Raw genomic sequence first — 19,946 nt, 5'->3', positions numbered from 1 at the left:
TAAAAAAGTCAGTATAGTATGTCATAAAAGGTGTCATAAAAAAGCCATAGTAGCTACCAACACAGTTTTGACAATTCACACATGGTAAAGTATTTCTTTTGTTGCACACAGTTATTGAATTGCACTTTATACATGGACAATACAGAGACCCTGATATCCTCTCTAAATTGTTTACATACTGTAGGTTCCTCTAAAGCAAAGCAAAAAAAGGACCATTATGTATAGGCTATGAAAACACCCTGGTGTTAGCCTTTTCCATAGTTGCTCTAAACTCCACCCGATAGCTAGAGTGGGAGAAGGTCTGGCACACACCAAGTGCCCAGGTGGTCAAAATTGCTGTTGCTGGCAGAAAATGATCTGTTCCCTTTTTACACAAGTGCACACTCCCATTACACTGAGACAAAGAGGAAAATAAAAACTCCCTTTTTACAAATCACACATCTCCCTTATTAATTATGGGATTTAGTAGGCTATACTTCCATTGCTTCATGCATCAGTTTTTCTCTTTGGACATGGGACTGTGTTCTGTACAGGTCTTCTTGGCATATGCCCGGCACCTTCCTGTCCATAAGGCATCCACTGCTAGTTTGACAGTGTCCCAAAGGGCAGTCTGGTTGCTGTCCATATCGCCTCATCGGTGGATCTTGAACAGTAGATGAAAGAGAAGTCTTGAGTGCAAAGACACAGGTAGGCCAATTGCAAAGTAAGAAAAAGGTCTATATATATATATAAATATATATATGGAATTCTTCTTCTTCTTCTTCTTCGTTGGAGTTTTATGGCTGTTGGCAACTAACTTTAAGTTGCATTACCGCCACCATTAGTGTGGATCAGGATTCTAACTCTACTCACTATTTTTATTACTAAAGAGAAGGAAAATAATACTACTAATACTTAAAATATATATATATATTTTAAGTATTAGTAGTATTATTTTCCTTCACTTTAGGAGTAAAAGTAAAGTAATTTCTTTATTTTTTTAAATAAAAAAATAATATATATATATATTTTTAATAAGAAAATACATTTTTAGTATTATTTTCATTCTCTTTAGTAGTAAAAGTAAAGTAGTATTTTATTATTTAAAATAAAAAATAATATATATATATATATTATTTTTTTATTTTATTTTTAAAAATTATTATTAGTATTATTTTTCTTCTCTTTAGTAGTAAAAGTAAAGTAGCTTTTTATTTTTTTAAATAAAAAAAAATATATATATATATATAGATATATAGAGAGATATTTTTTAAAATTATTATGAGTATTATTTTCCTTCTCTTTAGAAGGAAAATAATACTAATAATACTTAATATATATATATATATATATATATTTTAAAATATATATATATATATATATATATATATATATATATATATATATATATATATATATAAAATTTTAATTATTATTAGTATTATTTTCATTCTCTTTAGTAATAAAACTAGTGAGTAGAGTTAGAATCCTGATCCACACTAATGGTGGCGGTAATGCAACTTAAAGTTATTTGCCAACAGCCATAAAACTCCAACGAAGCAGAAGCAGAAGCAGAATAAGCAGAATAAGCAGAAGCAGAAGCAGCAGAAGAAGCAGAAGAAGCAGAAGAAGCAGAAGAAGCAGAAGCAGAAGAAGCAGAAGAAGAAGAAGCAGCAGAAGCAGAATAAGCAGAAGCAGCAGAAGCAGCAGCAGAAGCCTCTCTCGTCCACCAGGTGGCGGTAATACCCCTGTAGTCTCAGTTGATAGAGAGCTGCTCCTCCTCTTCCTCCTCCTCCTCCCCACCACACAGGGAGGGTTGTGGGTTGTAGTGAAACACTGCTGGAGTAACGTCAAGCAGCACTTTCTTCTCTCTCTCTGTGTGACTAAAGGCTTTGGTGTATCTGGGTGAAGTTTCCGTGGAGAGAAGATGTCGTCGTGGGTGAAGTCGTCTGCAGCGTCGCGGAGGTCTCCGGCTAACAACAACAACCCCAACGGAAGGTAAGACGATGAACGGGGCTGTAGCAGGTTTAGCTTCAGCTAGCAGCTGGCATGCTAGGTAGCAGACACAGTGAGAGCTCTACACACTGATATCCGACGTTACCCTCCTTCCACCTGGTGAAGCTGTGTTTGATAAGAGGTGAAACTCCTTCCTGTTGTTGTTCAGTGCTCAACAGCTGCGTCTGTTCCGGAGAGCAGCTCCTTACCCCTCCAGAGACGAGAGGAGCGAGGAGCTGAAGGATGCCCTGGACAGGTACCAGCCTCACAACTCACAGCCAGAACAACATGACATCATTTCATCATTACATCTGGAGGCAGACAGCTTTTAGACAGCTTTATGTGGAGTTACATCTGGGCCCTTCTTCTGCTTAAGATCTCTATTGTCAACAATGGGAGAACAGACAAGAGAAGAGAGTGACATACTGTATATACAGTTAAGGTTGACAGGAAACAACATTCAACAAAAACATTTTAGTACAGTCACATAACCTGTTATATGAGAATAGCTCATAGTAGGCTCAGGCCATAATCATAATCAAAAAGAGTTCCTCCTTAATTGAGGCAATTGATTTGTGTAACTGCTGCCACCACAGTAGGGAAGTTCATGGGTTTTGATTATTGTTGCAGCAGTTAATCTGGGACAGCTGACATTATATAATATTAATATAATAATAATACCAAATAATGAGAAAACTAAAACCCGTAACCAGTGGTATCAAAACAATAAGTTAATACACATAAGCCAAAAGAAGGACAATATAAGGTGCACCAAGCTGTTGCCTTATGGAGTTAAAAAAGCCTTTTTAGAAAAATGGGTTTTTAAAAAAGATTTAAAATTGGTAGTAGAGCTAGTTAACCTGAGGTCCTGAGGTAGGCTGTTCCACAGTCTAGGGGCATTGATGGCAAAGGCCCTGTCCCCCTTAGTCACCAGCCTAGACCTGCATGGTACAACCAGTAGAGCCAAGTCAGAGGACCTCAGGTTATGCGGTGGCACATAGGGTGTAAGGAGCTCAGGGATGTAGCTTCGTGCCAAACCATGCAGAGCTTTAAAAGGTAATAATAAAATCTTAAAATCAATTCTAAATTTGACAGGCAACCAGTGAAGTGCAGCTAAAACCGGAGTGATGTGCTCAAATCTCCTCGTACCCGTGATCAGTCTAGCAGCGAGGTATTGAAGTTTGGCTGAGACCGGAATAAAGGGCGCAGATGAGAGCGTTGACTACTCTATTGAGGTCAGGAGTTGATAAAAAAGACATTAGAGCTGCACAAATATGGCCAAAATTATAATCAGGATTATTTTGATCAATATTGAGATCACGATTATTTATCATGAACATTTAAATATACAGAGCGCTGCTTTCACTTCCATGTTGTCCTACATTTTCAACCATCAAAATTTCTAAATGTTATCCTTTTACTTTGTTATTGTCATCTATAGTGGTTATTTGCATAAAAACATACAATTAAAATGATACTAAATAAAATAAATAATGAGATAAATAAGTAAATTATTGCATTTTTATTTAAATATTTGCTTTGATTAAAAAAATTAATTTAATAATATATTATAAGCTGCTTAGAGCTTGTGCTATGAAGTTAAACAGCTCTTTTATCCATTTTATATTGCTGTAAAAACATCTCCTACAAACAACTGTAGTTATTCAAGTTTCTCCTCAAAACTACTTTTTACAAGATTACACTTGAATGCATCATGATAGGTTTAAAAGTTACCTTCGCCCAGTATTCATTGTTACTGAATTTTTAATTGTGCATAACATTAAAAAATGCTCCTGTTTCACCGCTTACCTTTCAGTTATGAAGAACTAGAACAAATCAAAAACTACAGTGGAAGTGTGAAGTACGAGGGCTACAAGCATCAGTCAAATGGTGAGACCTTTTTCTTTATGTTGATCACTAAAAGCACAGTAACATATTTGCACAAGTACATTTTTGTATATAAGGCGCTCATTTTGGCTCCTTCACGCCAAGTGTAGGAGCCAAAATGTGTATGTAGCCTATGTCGTTAATTATTTTTATTTGTTTAGGCTGCACATGTTCTTTTTGTTACTATCATTTCTGGTAATGGGCACAGGGGTGTGGTTTTCACTTTATTTACCTGTAGACTTGGACAGCGGGATTTAGACAAAGAGGGTGAGTTGGGCTCGGACGTTTTCTGTTGACCGTCACGTCACATACTTTAGTTATTCCAGTTAGCCTACGTTATTGTTTTTTTTTGTTTTTTATTGATAGCAGTCGCTACACCAAGACACTATTTATTTTCTATTTAATTCCTTGTAGAAATTCTCCATATGAAAATCCTTGCTTTGTCATTGTGCCACTGCATCTTAAATTAATTAAAACTGCAATTCTTCAACAGCTGGTACCCCATTTAGTTTACAATTAAATAACACGTCTTATGTTATGGTGCACCCCAATATGCAGTTTACAGGAAATGCAGTTAAATGTCAGTTCATTGGCCTCGCTTGCTGTTGATTTCAAATTAACCAAACATCTGCTCTCATTTCTCTACTTGCAAACTCCTCAACCTACCCCCCGCTCCCTAGCCAAGCCAGCCAAGCCAGACGGCTGCACTCCAGCAGACAGACGTAAAGCCCTGTATCAGAAGTTCTACAGACAGGTGCAGGAGGAGAGGAAGCCGGCCGACTGCGTGGTCCTCTCTGTCGCCAACCGGTGCCTGTGAGTACTTGGAACAAAAATCGAAAAAACCACAAGCAGTTGAAGTAGAAATATGCTTTTACATGCAGGATTTAAAATTTGCTGCCAGTCAGTGAGACAAGACTGATGGATATCATCTAATTGTTCATTTCTGGGGCTGCCAGTCTTCTACTGCGGGTACCATTGCTTTAATATGAAAGCTTTGTTTATGTTTATTTGCTGCAACACAGGGTCTGAAATGAACACCCTCCAAGGGCCAAATGCGGGTAGACTTTCCATTTGGCGAGTTAATCTCGGAAGGCTATCCACCACACTGGCGGGTAAATGTTTGTACCAAAATAGTCATGTAATAAAAAAACTATACTCGGTTACACTGAGTCTCTACCGCATTTAGGTGTCATTTATGGGCACGCTCCTCTGCTCTCTGTATCGGAGTTTGTCATACACTCTAGTAATGTTACGATAACAGATAATTCGGTACCAAGTCGATGCCAAAATTCTGAAAAGGTGACAGTACTCGTTTTTCTACTGTCAGGGCTCGAGACTAACGTCCCGGGGACGATAGAAAATGTGTTTGGGACGCAGTTAACTCACTATTAACAAGGTTTCTTAAAAACAATCACTGCTCATTGCTAATCATACCATTAGACAAATCCACAGCCATGAATAAATGTGTATCATAACTGTACTCATATTTATTTCTCCAACAGTTTCAAACACACGCACCATTCCACCAATGTTTTAAAGTCGGTGAATACAGTCTGCTCTAAATGCCATTAAATAACATTTCTATTCACTGTACAGTACATATGAAATATGACTTGGATCACACATTCTCTCAAAACAACTTTATTTCATTAAATGCTTGTATTGTTACATACCAGCAACATGCTATACACACAAAAGTCAAATGTCACGATAAATAGAAATATTCAGCATTATCTTTTCCACAGCATGTTGGCTAATAGTTCAGAAGTGGATGTTGTACTAAGCTCATGAATAACACTTTTAAAATGATCTGCCTTCACTCCATTTGGGGACAAACGCTTATGCTATTCTGTCATGTTAGAAGTGCATAAAACATTTACACTCACTACACAATGCAACATCAAAAATGTATTCATGCACAAGATACTCATACATAAACGGCGACTATGAAGTTCGGAAAAATATGGCAGCTGTGTCTGCATTTATGTTAATGTGAAACAGACAATAATTGTGTACAGACATGCTGCTAATGTGCTAGTGGCAAACAGATGCTGTTTTTTTTTTTTTTTAACACAACTTTTCTCAAACTGTTTTGCCCCCTTCTATGTTGATGGATGTCCTCCTACATTTACCAGAATGGTATCTCTGCCTCTTCTTACAGATTTCACATGTTGAATGTTGGAGCAAAGCGTAAATCTGGGAAGAAGCCCGTGCTCCATGATTCGTGGGGATTACTGTGAAAATATTACATTTACTATTGATGCTTTAATGCCACCAAACTCAGCCACACCCACACATTTATCCACAACTATATCAAACGCCAGCATTCAACAGAGTGGTCTCAAAACTGCAAACTGCCAATAGCTGCTACAACAGTTACAGCTTTTGTTTGTGTAGATTTTTTCCTTTGACAAGAGGACCACCATTCTTTACAAATTCAAAACAAATTTGATCGAGTCCCTCCATATGAATAAGACCCTCTGTTTTACCTGATGTATTGCCTAAACACATACTACTACAACACTAAATACATCTATGACAGAGCCAAAAACTTGTGTTAGTGCCACACAAAGCTCTACGTCAGTGGTTCCCAACCTGGGCTCCGGGCCCCCCTTAGGGGGGCGCCAAAGATCACAGGGGGTGTGTATAACTAAAATCATAATAACACACATACTGGATAATTTATACAAAAGTCTGGATATAAAACTATTAAAAAAGATTTATTGTTTTGCTACTTAGTAGCAAAATCTAATGAAATATTCAGTTTCAATCCATATGTGTTGGCGTTTAGCCTTTAAAAAACAATATTATCACTGTGGTCAAAAACCACAGTGATAATATTGTGGTGGAGCAAAAATTTGCTCTCCTGCTTGACACACTGGGCGGTCTAGCAGCAATCTAACACCAAAAATTATAACAATAAATTACAAATTAAATGTATTTAACCACAATAACAAAACATCTATTTCGGCTCTAACACTATTATAGTAAATTAATTAAGTCAGCTTTTCTTAGACAGAAGTAGGGGGGGCTTTTAGGAAAATGGGTTGGGAACCACTGCTCTATGTAATGCTACACTTGGTCCTGTCTAATTAAAGATCCATATAAACAAATTTCCCCACACAAAATGACTGATGACTTACGATTACATCTTTGTTGGTAAAGCACATTAGAAATCAAGATATAACCCACTGTTCCTCTCAGATATCCTTTAGGTTTCTACACATGCCAGCTGAGTCACTTAATATAGAAATGTCAAGTTAACAAAGTGTTTCTCTTCCTCTCAAAGGGATTACCCCAAATCGCTAAGCCAGTGCTTGCAGGAGCGTGGCCTGTCAGTGGAAATGCTCTACCTTCAGGCGGAATCGGGCCTGACCCGGGCTCTGCAGGATGTCCGAGCAGACGGCTCCCCGTTATGTATTCTGGTGGAGCAGACAAACGTAGTTCTGTCCTCCTGCACTGTTATCATATTCTCAGAATCCCTCAAAAGTAAGTCCCTGCCCCTCATTCCTTCAAACTCAGCCAAACTGCCTCAGTAACTAATGGTCTAATGCAGGTTACATTTTATGAAGATTCTTCCAACATCCTTGAAAACAAAATCCAAAATAGATTTTGCATGAACACAAATAAAAACAAGAAAATGCTCACATTAAAACACCAACATGTAGAGTCCTAAACGTACAATTCTGCACTCAACTGAAAAGAAATCATCTCCAAGTCCATCAAATACACAAAATATTCATTCAGTATATAAATCAATGGCACTCTTTTGGCGCATCATCCACTGGCTGCTGGTATACACTTTGACATTACATAATAATACATACTAAACAAACTGAATGAAGCCCAAAAGTAGCAAAGTAGGTATGTAAAAAGGGGTAGTTCCACATTTTGGTTTGGCTTTCTTGCCAAGTTAGATGAGAAGATCAATACCACTCAGAACTGTCTGACAGATATGAAGCTACATTACCAGCGCCCCTAAAGCCCACTAATGAACCATTATATCTTGTTTTTGAATCTTTACCAGGCAGCGAGCTCCGGTTCTGATAAGTGAAGCCAATGCGGAAGTGCCTTAAACTTGCATTCTCTCTAACAGCCAGCAGGGGGCGACTCCTCAAGTTGCAAAAACAAGTCTGATTGTATAGAAGTCTATGAGAAAATGACCCTATTTCTTACTTGATTTATTACCTCAGTAAACATCGTGAACATGAGTTTATGGTCTCAGTCGCTACATTCAAGTCTTCTTTTAAAAATTTAAAACCTAATTTTGCAAGTCAAGAAAGTCACAGTTCAGTGAACTTGATCTCTCGTCTCGCAGAACATGACCACGCAGAAATGAAACGTTATCTTACCTGATGTTTTTTATACAGCGACTCCTGGTCTTTTTATCAGCCAGGAAACGAAAGAATGAGCAAGACCCGTTGCTATTGTGAGTACATCCCAGTACGAAACACACAGGCATCGTAACTTCAGCGAGAGAGACGTCCCTTACCTGACCTCCCTTTTGGGTGTGTAGTCTTTCTAATTAGATATTTTCACAGTCTGATACTTCAACAGTTTAACAACAAACAGTGACTTTCTTGACTTGCAAAATTATGTTTTAAATTGGAAAAACATCATATGTGCACTGTACATATTTTTTCTGAAATACGGTCCCATGGTGGTCCACCGGAAGGAGCAGGACTTTGTCTCTCTATGGGTGACCGAAAACCTCAAAACGGCCAGACTGAAGTGTAAAAACATCACATTGGGATTTTACAGGGGGTTATGTGTGGGTCCGTTCTTATCTTGTCGTCACTGAGGTTGCTGGGCAACCAGCAGAGACTCCTTGAAGTTACTGTTCCCCGGCAAATTATTTTACCTTTGGACAAATCCAGTCTTGATGCTAAGTTAAGCTAACTTGCTGTAGCTTCATATTGACTGTACAGGCATGAGAGTGGTATTGAAAGTGAATAACTTACCAAAATGTCCAACTATTCCTTTAAAGGAAAACTATGGTTTACCACAACTTGGGTTTTATTTTTCATAGCTTTATTGGGAGATTGAGATTGTCAATATCTATACCAAGATCTGCATACAACTGATCAACAAATAGCATGCAGAGCTATGTTTGGCTACTACACTTATTTCTATATTTATAGTGAAAATAATTTCATCATGTGGAATTACATGTCACCGACTGTGCATAAGTCATCAAGCAACCTGTGTGATTTAGAAGCCCCACAAAAACGTTTTAAATAGCGCATCATGCACAAACAAATCTGCATAATACAAATTTTGAATATGCATTATATAAAACAAGAACATCAAAACTGTGCAAAGGGATGTAATTGTTCCACGATGATGCTACTCTGTGTAGCTCACACAAAAAGGAAACCAAAACAAAATCAATCCAATTTAATGAATGTCCTTAAAGCAAAAATCCTAAATGAATTATTTATTGCACCGGATCATTAAATACACAAATCATCTAAAGTTTATTCATTGTGCTTTGGTATCTGAATACATATAAAAAATATCAATGCTTACAAATCAGATAATTTATATCCAGGAACATAATGCAGTCAAAACTAAAGTTACTGATAAATGCACAATTTCACACAAATTGCATGCCCCTCATTGCCCCTCCTCTTCCAACAAACCTCAACTTGCATTCAACAATACCTATTCAGAAGTACTACCTACCAAACTACCAATTTATCAGTTGAATTTGCTGACCCTAACATCACATTAAAACAAAATAGATTTCAGTATGACCCGAGTGACCTGTAAGAACCCCAATGGTTTGACTATTTTTACGGTTTTTGGCTTTTTCTTATTTCACCTCTTTCTTGCCCTTCAGTCCCCTGACACCTCACCAGTAACATTCCAATTCCCCCCCAGTCCATCGCAACATGCCCAAAGACCAGGCCATGGACTTTGTCGCAACCGAGTACAGTCGCAGACGCGTCAAAGAGCGCCCGCCAAAGGACCCCGCGGACAACGCAGCACAGGCGTCGCAGCTGCTGGATGACTTTCTGGATCGAGAAAAGATCGAGCGCCACACCGTTCCCTCGGAAACCCGTCAGCTCCTCCTGCTGTTAGCTGACGGGGTGCATCTCTACGGCGAGGAGCTGGAAACCATCTCAGAGTACGTCCGTTGCCGGCAGGAGCACACACAAGGTGGGATGCTGATTAAACTGTCGTACCTCAAAGAGCTGCGACTGGTGCTGTGTCAGAATTACTGATCTCCACCTTCATCTTCATATCTGTTCTTTCCATCTCTGTGGGTCATACTTTTCCTGTCTGTTCTGTGGTTCTTTGATTTTTGACTGGATCAGCGATTCCACTCACTGGTGAGAGTGCTCCTTTATGGGGGCATTTCCACCAGATCCGGCGACGGCTCGCGTTTCAATGCGTTCCATTCATTTCCTATGGAAAGCAGGGGAGAAATCCAAATGAGCCCGTCCAGCGCGACGCGTCCGGCTCACGAAACTTGGACCAAGCTGTCAAACTAGGCAATCTAGTTCTCAAATGAAACCAGATTCAGCAGTGGCATGGCCTATTTCTTGCTTAAAATGTTTTCAGAAGTAGATTTTGGTGAATTGTTTAGACGGAATAACAGAAAGTTTACGAGCGGGTCGCCATGTTGTTTTCTTGTTTGAAACGGCAAGCAGAAACCCAGGGACCAATCAAGTGCATTGCCCTAGTGTCCTTACCGGACCTGGTGGATATGTACCGCTGGATTTAACATTATAGACATTACCACTGACTATTTGTGTAGCAATTTAGCCACATATTCACAGACTGACCATACACGGTCCAGCCATATACTCGGTTTTGACCGAGTTTTGTTATTTCTGTCTTCTCTGTCTCCAGCCTCCCACACTGAGGGGGACAGGGGTAAGATGTTACCTCCCGGATTGGGGAAACCGCCTCCTCTGCTGCCCACTCCACCTGGGCCCCCTCAACCCCAGTCTGCAGCCGGAGGGCTCATGATGAACCACCCCCTACCACCCGCTCCTCTCTTGCCTTCACCAGGTTAGACTGCAGAGTTGACCACTTGTCTTTTTTTTTATTTCTTAAAAGTTTAAGGATGTAGGAACCCAAAAAAAACATATTTGAAAAAAAAAAAAAATCTAACTTTGTACTCCTTTTGTTTTTAGACAGATGTAAGTTGTATTTTCATGCAATAACAAGAGTCTTGCAGACAGTAAAGCTTCCAGTGTTCAGTTTCTTTACAGTGTTAGAAGGGTGTTGATTCAGTTCTGCAGTCATTTCGTTAGTGGTGGTGTTTGATTGGACTGCATTATAGAGAGAGGTGTTTTTAATATTCTGTCCTTCTCATGTATATAAATAACATGCATGTGTGCATACTAGGGCTGTCATTCGATTAAAATATTGAATCGCGATTAATCGCACGATTGTCCATAGTAAATCGCAAATAATCGCAAATGAATCACTAATTTTGTGTTCAAAATGTACCTTAAAGGGAGATTTGTCGAGTATTTAATACTCTTATCAACAAGGGAGTGGGTAAAAATGCTTGCTTTATGCAAATGTATGTATATATATTTATAATTGGAAATCAATTAACAACACAAAACAATGACAAATATTGTCCAGAAACCCTCACAGGTACTGCATTTAACATAAAAAATATGCTCAAATCATAACATGGCAAACTCAAGCCCAACAGGTAACAACAGCTGTCAGTGTGTCAGTGTGCTGACTTGACTATGACTTGCCCCAAACTGCATGTGATTATCCTAAAGTGGGCATGTCTGTAAAGGGGAGACTCGTGGGTACCCATAGAACCCATTTACATTCACATATCTTGAGGTCAGAGGTCAAGGGACCCCTTCGAAAATGGTCATGCCAGTTTTTCCTCTCCAAAATTTGGAGAGTTATATAGCCTCCTTCGTGACAAGCTAGTATGACATGGTTGGTGCCAATGAGCCCGCTACAATCTACAAATCACAAGTTGCGTGAATGCGTTAAAACAAATTTACGTTAACGCATTATCATCACATTAACTTTGACAGCCCTAATAAATAACTTATTATCATTTCATGTGCAGTATGTACAATGCAGATGTGGTACATTTTGATGTTTTTCATTCAGACTTCGGTCTTTTTTTTTTTTTTTAGGCTCTTATCCCAAAACCAAACCTCCTCCGCTACTGTCATTGCATCGACTTCCTGGTCCACCTCTAGGGTCCTCACACGGCCTCTACGGTGGCCCCTCTGTGCCTCGTGGGCCCCTACTCCTTCACCCTCCTCTATACCACCCAGGCCCCAGGGGCCCTCACAACAATAGAGGAGCCCCGCCTTCTCTAAAGAGTTCCCGCCCTCCACTCCTCGCTTCTCCAGGTAGGTCACTTCTACTTTTCTTCCTTTCACCTCTGGCCATGTTCAGACCTGGCATTAACATGTGTCTTGAGTGATCCGATCACAAGCGGACAGCTCTAAGTACATTTGTTCACACCTGGTATTAGAATGCGTCTCCACATGCGTCTTGAGTGGCCACTTGTGATCTCACTTCCCCGTCCTATATGCAAATAAACACGTAGTAAACACATGGCTAATACCACAGACTTTGTGAACATAAATGTCAGTAGTAATATTCTACATATTCGTGAATTGGTGTACATTTAATTAACATCAAAATAAAAGGTTATTGTATGGCGGTTCCCGGGGACTTCCGTGCCGCCGACACTTTGCCAGGCAACAGCGGGGTACAGAGTTTCAAAGAGCCAGGGATGAGAGAGAGCGGGCATATGGGTATCAGCAAAAACACAGACACATCTCCGACAGTATGATAATAATGCACTTCCCATAGTCTGATAGTCTGTAGATATGAGGCCAATAGATAAGATATATTTAAATACAGTTGTATCGACAGGATAGGCCACAGTAGACTAGTGCACAGAAGCCGTTTCCATGCTGCGAGGCTCACGTCTGCCTGTCTATTCACATGAGGAGCGCAGTGAGACCCCACAGATCCCAGCGGGACGTCAGTTGAGTAGGACACATTCGCGTACACACTGCTAAAAGAATGTGGCCATATGCAGCCCAGACCGCGGATGGGAATGTGGTCTGAGCGATCGGATCTGATTGAGTGCGTTCACAACCGTACTTAGAGCTGTCCACTTGTGATCCGATCACAACAGGAAGCATGTTTATGCCAGGTCTGAACAGGGACTTTGTCTTGATATCAATTTTTTTTTGTCCTTTTAATTAAAAAATCTTAATGATCTTAGGACTCAATTTAACCTCATTGTGTACATTGTTTTGTTTTCTCCTTCTGATCAGGTGCCCCTCTTCAACGACCGGGTGGCCCCCGGCACTAAGAAATGACACACACACACACACACACACACACACACACACACACACACACACACTCACTCTGTTACACATTCAGGCAACAAGTGTCAGCAGTGTTTTGAACATTTCACCTAACTCAAGAACAGAAGACTCCTGGCGCCTGCGGAGGATTCATGTTCTGATTTTTTTTTTTTTTTTTTTTAAGTAGTAAACCACCACATTCTGTTAGATAAAAACAATGGTTGTTAATGTTAGATATTATCATTTTGTTGTAGATGGATTGATGAAGGATGGCATGGAGTATTCTCACGACTGATCATTTTAAGTATCTATTCCAAGATCCCTCTGTCATCATTTAGTTTTCTTTTGTAGTGTTACTGTGCTTTTCACCCAGAGTTGTCACATTAAAAAAACACGTTCCCTACTTCCAGTTTGCCTTTCAGTGACAAGCTGCACAGGCCACCAATGGACCGCTGGGTATTGGTGGTCACACGATGGTAATAGGACATTTTTATTTTTCTGTATATAATGAATATAGCAAGTAGCCTACCTGCTGTATACGGTGTTTCAAGATGGTGCTTAAGATTTCACAAGTTCTCTAAGATTCTCTTGAGGTAAGAATTTCAACAACCAATTAAAAGTTTGTTTTTACAAGCTGTTTTCTTGGCTCACATTTTATTTTATTTAGATCGAATGTTATTTTTGACACAAGTAGGAATAATCTGTCTGAAGGAGTTTGTATAATGGTTCTCATTCTAAAGTTGCTTACACAACAAATCAATGAATCTTTTATAATTTATTACAGTCAGTTTCACTCTACTTCTTGTGTGTTGTCTTTATGAACACACTCTTGATGCACTCCCCATAGGATGCCTTTCTTGCTTTGTTCAAGTGAGAGTAGTGACACCTGGACCTAAGAACAGCTACCATATAGCTTGGCAGTAAAAGCCCAACAACATCTGGACTGTTTGCAAGCTTTGTTTTGTCTTCCAGAATAAAAATTGACTCTGTTGTGTTACATTAAAGCACAAGAGGCAGCTTATCATTTTTGCCAGGATAACCTAAAGCAGGAGTTTCAGAAGTCTGGGACTGTGGGTCTCCCCTCAGACAAGGCTTAGAAAAAGGCACCTCCTCAACCCCCTAGCGCTCCCTGTGGATTTTAAAAAGAATTAGTGTAAATGAATAACTTTTTTTTTTATTACATTTTCAATTGTATTTATTATTGTTGTAGGTCTATGGTACGACGGTACGACGGAGTATTAGGGCCACGTTGAGGAGAAAAATAAAGCTGAGATTTCGAGAATAAAGTCATCATATAAAGTAGTAATTTTAGTGTTATTTTCTCTTTTTCTCGTAAAGTTATGACTTTATTCTCGTAATATTAAAAAAATGTTTCCCGTAAAGTTATGACTTTATTCTCATAAACTTCTGACTTTTTTCTCGCTATATAACTTTTTTTCTTGTGAAGTACGACTTTATTCACGTAACATTACGACTTTTTTCTCTTAATATTATGACTTTATTCTCGAAATCTCCGATTTTTTTCCCTCAATGTGGCCCTACTACTCCGCCGTACATTTGCACTTGGGCCCTCATTGCATTAGACTTATATACTATATACTTAGACCATAGGCTCAAATGTTTTTGCCTAAAATGGCTCTTTTGATAGTAAAGGTTGCCGACCCCTGCCATAGACACTCAACAGTTGATAGCCTAATATTGCCGTTTAACATAACTTCCGACCAAGGCTATAATAGTTTTGAATTTTCAGTCTTTTATTTTATTTTAGTTTTGACTTTTCAATTTCATTTTAGTTTAGTTCTAGTTAGTTTTCAGAGGGTGTTTACTAGTTTTTTCAGTTTCAGTTTCAGTTTTTTCAGAAAGGTTTAGTTTATCTATATTTAGTTTTCCAGTAGTTTTTTTTTTTTTAGGACCAGCTATAATGTCTCAGAAGTATGTAGCTACATATACATACAAAATACTGTATATTTCAAAGTGTTGAAGAAAAATAGATTATCTCTGACTTTTTTACCTCAATTAAATTTACAATAAGGGAAAATATGTGGCTACTTTCAATGACTGACTAAATAGATCTTAATAATAATTGTATATTTCTCTCTTCTTCCCTCCTCTGGTTGTAAGTTACAAGATTTTAGAAGCTCAAAATGTTGCTACATCAAAGAGAACAGAAGAGTAACTTACCTTACACACAGATTGATTTCAGAGTTGGTTCTATAGATTGGTTTAAAGGTGGGTTTCGTTGACTTGCAGCACGATACAGCGCTTGTTGTCTCTCCAGTGGAACTCAGTAAACTGACTAGATTTCATGTCTCTTTCTAACCTAATGTGTGATCAGTTGTGATCATGTGTGCACGAGAACATTCTTCTAGATATAAACAAAATGCAGTGAAGCTCTAATGACTGCTTTTCACTGCAATAGAAATGTGGAAAAAGCACAGAATGGGCGGGTTGGGGTGCTCGGTCAGTACAAAATGCAAACACAGTAGCTAGACATGGCTCAGATACTGTTATATTTAAAGGCACAATGAGTAGCATTTCAGTCATTCTCTAATTAGGGGTACATTTCATGTCCGTTGATGATAATGACATTTTACTTACTTTGTTTTCATTCTTTTTCAAATTAATAGCCAGTGAAGGAAAAGAAAAGTGATAATACAAATAATAATCATAATCTTAGTCAAACCATATTACTTAAAAAAAAAAAAAAAAGCAGGGTCAAATAAGCTGGTCACCTTAACGACATATAAACAACGTCAAAAAACGTTCAAGAGTAGACATGGACACAAATATGTAAACAGAAAAATATCAACAATGACAGAAAACAACAGGCTGACAACCATAAAAAATATATTTTTTAATTAATCTGTGTAAAATAGGAAAGGGGTGGGATTGTAATATGAAGATAATAGTAGTGATGGGGTGGCATTTAGCTCATGATAATGATATTTTCTAGCTATATAAAAAATATAAATAACTATTTTCTTCAGAAATAAATATTTTCCAGATGAAGGGAGAGCATATAACGAGATCAGACACACATTTTGTGCATTTCACACATTTCATTTAGCTTGAAATTGTCATGATGTTCCTAAATTGACAGTTTTTGCAATGTCCATTTTTCAATAGAGTGGGTCTTAGCCTCAGAATAATGATTTAAAACTGATTTTAAGTTAGCATTATCTATTTGTTATTTATTTAAAAAATCTAAATACTTTAGAAAAATATATATATATTTAAATTGATAAATATCTCAGTTCATTAATTTCCGCAAAAGTTCTGTCAACTATGTTACTAACGGAACACCCCCTGCAACTAAAATATGGTTTGTCCCAAAACCATGTGACTAGCATGACAGGATGTGATTTCTCTCAATGGTGGCCATTTTGAATACATTCTGGTGAGTGTCCTCTCATTTAAAACAATATTTCATCTGTAATAATAATGCATTGTCAATTAGTGTATTAATTTACTGTCAACTATGTTGGGTACATTGTGATGGTTTACAATTCTTTTATGATTTTAATTTAAATATATGTTGAAATATAACCTGATAAAGATAAAGACATGTTGTTAGCCATGCTTTGGCCTACCATTTAAAATTATGGGCAAAAATAGGAAAATTGTCAACTAAGTTACCCAGAGTAGGGCCAACTCATGAGTGACATAGTTGACGTGACCCTAGTCACAATGGGATCAATGGGAAAATATCCTTTTCCTTAAAATATCAAATAAGAGAATGCACATTATCTTTTTACTTTTTTGTTCATGTGAAATGTACCTCCCAGTTATACAGTAGAATGACCCATTTGTCGGTTGCAGTTTGTAAATACAACATTAAAAGTTTTGCCACTCTTCTCCGGCTCAACAAGGGTCACGGCGCTCGCCAAGCCGAAGCCAACCTCACATTCACACTTGTTTTGGAACAAGCTCTGTCAGCTCGGCGTTTCGCCTCGCTATATTTGTGGGGGGTTTTGGTGCTGTGTCCGCCATTTGCATAGCTTCCTCTTGAATGCGTGCTTAGGATCTGGCACCTGGTTGCTACTTTTTTAATAGAGGTTGACGCCCAGAAACCACCCAAACACAGCAAAATATACAGGCAGAAGGCAGCGTCTCTGCAGATACAGTAAGGTGACCATGTGTCCCGCTTTACGAGGGACTGCACAGCCTTTTTAGTCCTTGTCCCGCTTCCCACATGTTGAGACGATGTCCCCACACATTTTCATTGGCTCTAGTTTTCAAAAGTCAAACCAATTCAGGACAGATGCTTTTTTAAACTCTGGCTTTTATCTAGTGGCTGTGAAGAAAGCAGGGAATGCTGTCATGACGAGGCTGTGTTTGCTGTCAAACTGCTCACACGTGGGTCAAGTGCAGGTTAACATTTCACCGTCTTTGCTACGCTTTACCCAACGGAGGAAATTGCGAGTCACTGCAAAGTGACAAGCTATGCAGGTGTAGGCAGACCTATGATGGAAACTACCACAAAGAAAAGGAAGAGCAGCTGCAACAAAGGGGGGGGGGGGGATACGACATGAAGCGACACACTTCATGCGAGTCTCACAAGAAACGTGCGGCTCAAAAGGAGATGTGCCGATCTATGGATGCATTTGGGCAAAGAGATGTTACAAGATAAGGGGTGAAATAGAAATGTTTATTATTTAAGTTATATAGACATTGTATAAAAATTGTAGACTACCTCACAGCCTTGGTAACGTGTCCCACATTGTCCCACATTGTCCCACATTGTCCCACACAAACATACTCTTTGTCCCACATTTGGCTTGTTGGGATCTAGTCACCCTAAGATACAGACACCACCACACACTCTTAGTGGGTCATTAGTGATGATGGAGAGGGATTATTTTAGTTTTTTTAGGAAAATCCTCATTGTGCCTTTTAATGATGTATTTAGCTAACTTGACTATACATCAATATAATGTCTCCATAATTATACAGCCGCGACAACGTAGTCGTAGTGCTCCGTGTTTCCGTCCATCTGTCCTTCCGTCCATTCGCGTGTCACACTTTCGTTTCTGGAGCAGAACTTGGAAACTGTTTAATTTAGGAACTTCAAATTTGGTATGATGGTTGACAGTGTGGTGTAGTTGTGCCTTTTCAGGGTTAGAAGTCCAGGGTGCCCACATTTTTTGAAATTTTGGCCAAAAACTGTGATTTTTTTCTCCACTTCAATTTCGTTTCCGAAGTAGAACTGGAAAACGATTTCACTTTCACACGTGAGCTAATCACAAGCTAGATTGTGTTCAATAGACTAATTCCATTAGTTGCAAAGGGCAAAACGAAAAAAAATAATTTCAATACTGTGTCAATGATAAAAATGAAAAGAAACAACCTTTGTGCTGAATTTAATCAGTCAGTAGAGCCCAGCAGTAGACTAATTCTAGTTGAATAGTTTCACATTTTGGGAAATACGCTTATTAACTATTTGGTGGAGTGTTAACTGATAAGATCAATACCATTAAATGGTTACCCCCAGCAGCCGGCTAGCTTCATTTAGCACAAAGACTAGAAACAGCTAGCCTGGTTCTCTCCAAAGGTGACAAAACCTGCCTTCAAGCACCTCTAAATCTTACTAACTTCCATTTGTTGGGTGGTCAAAAACACAACTCCAAATGAATGCTAATGTTGTCTGGTGGACGTGTCAATGAGCATGTTTGTCATATCATTTATACAGTGACAATATGTCAGTTTTATGTTCACAGTACTGCCCTCCAATTGGACAAAAAACATCAATTAAAACCTCTTTAAATATCTTATTGACACTATTCTGAATTAAGCCGAAATGCTGTGTAGCCTGGCTGCTACAGGTGCTTTAACTAGCTAATTGTGCCCATTGCCGAGTCCGGAAAGAGTCTAACTGCATTACCCAAGCACCGGCAGCTTAGAAAAAAGCTTGAGCAAGAGAATTATGTTTGTTTAGAGCCCAGTGTGAGACAGCTTTTTAGGCACCACTTGCAAGTTGATTGAGGAAATTGACCTACTGTGGTCGTCTGCAGCCCCGAGCCATGATAAAAGGACCTCAGACAGAGTGTTATTGCAGCTACTGTATAGGCTACACCGCATTATGAGATTCATATCACATTGAGAGAAAGGTTTAGTCTACCTTGACTGAAAACTTTGAGTAAGTCTTTCTGAATTTGATCAGAATGAGAAGGATGAAGATATTTCAGTTGGAGGATTTGTGTGTGATGCTTGACAATGAGAGTGAGGACCACCTGCACTGTGTATCAGACCCTCTAAATCTGATTTCCTCCAAAGACTTAGAGAGAGAAATGTCACAAGGAGCCACCCACAAACTGAAACTCAGCACCGTGGCCTAGTGTTCTGCTATCTGGAACACAGCATATACCAGGTTTCTTCTCATAGCTGAGAAGTATTTGTAATAATTGAATTTATAGTGCATTACTGACATGTGGATGACTTGGTCCTTATCTCAGTGCCTCTCAATCCTTCCCAAGACTACTGAAATTGGATCAAATTAATTGTATTTCTTTAATTTCTAACATTGAAATATGGACTTTCAGAAAACAGACTTCTTGTAATGGGTGACCTCGCTTCCCTTCCGGACAATTTACACGCAGGTAAATGGACGATGGTTCCCAACAATGTATTGTTAAATGTTACATTTAGCATGTTGAGTTTAAGTCGGACTTCTTTTGGCTTTGCTCTTCCTCATGCTTTGCCCACCCTTCTCTCCCACCTCCATTACCTACACAATTTTGATGTAATTTGATTTGATGT

General features: G+C 38.8%; 1 protein-coding gene across 1 annotated transcript; it reads left to right on the top strand.

The window, feature by feature from the left end:
• Positions 1-1,750: 1,750 nt before the first annotated feature.
• On the top strand, positions 1,751-13,827 carry si:ch211-216l23.2 (uncharacterized protein LOC565061 homolog). The gene is made up of 9 exons (XM_037768321.1): positions 1,751-1,977; positions 2,144-2,230; positions 3,791-3,864; positions 4,542-4,674; positions 7,151-7,350; positions 9,745-10,023; positions 10,720-10,881; positions 11,991-12,212; positions 13,155-13,827. Exons 1-9 carry the CDS (start codon positions 1,907-1,909, stop codon positions 13,190-13,192), a joined length of 1,266 nt encoding a protein of 421 aa, XP_037624249.1. The 5' UTR covers positions 1,751-1,906; the 3' UTR covers positions 13,193-13,827.
• The last annotated feature ends 6,119 nt before the right edge of the window (positions 13,828-19,946 follow it).

This window comes from Sebastes umbrosus, chromosome 4, assembly GCF_015220745.1.
Source record: "Sebastes umbrosus isolate fSebUmb1 chromosome 4, fSebUmb1.pri, whole genome shotgun sequence".
Lineage (NCBI taxonomy): Eukaryota > Metazoa > Chordata > Actinopteri > Perciformes > Sebastidae > Sebastes > Sebastes umbrosus.
The sequence above is the reverse complement of the archived record's forward strand: the minus strand, read 5'-3'. Positions and strand labels throughout refer to the sequence as shown.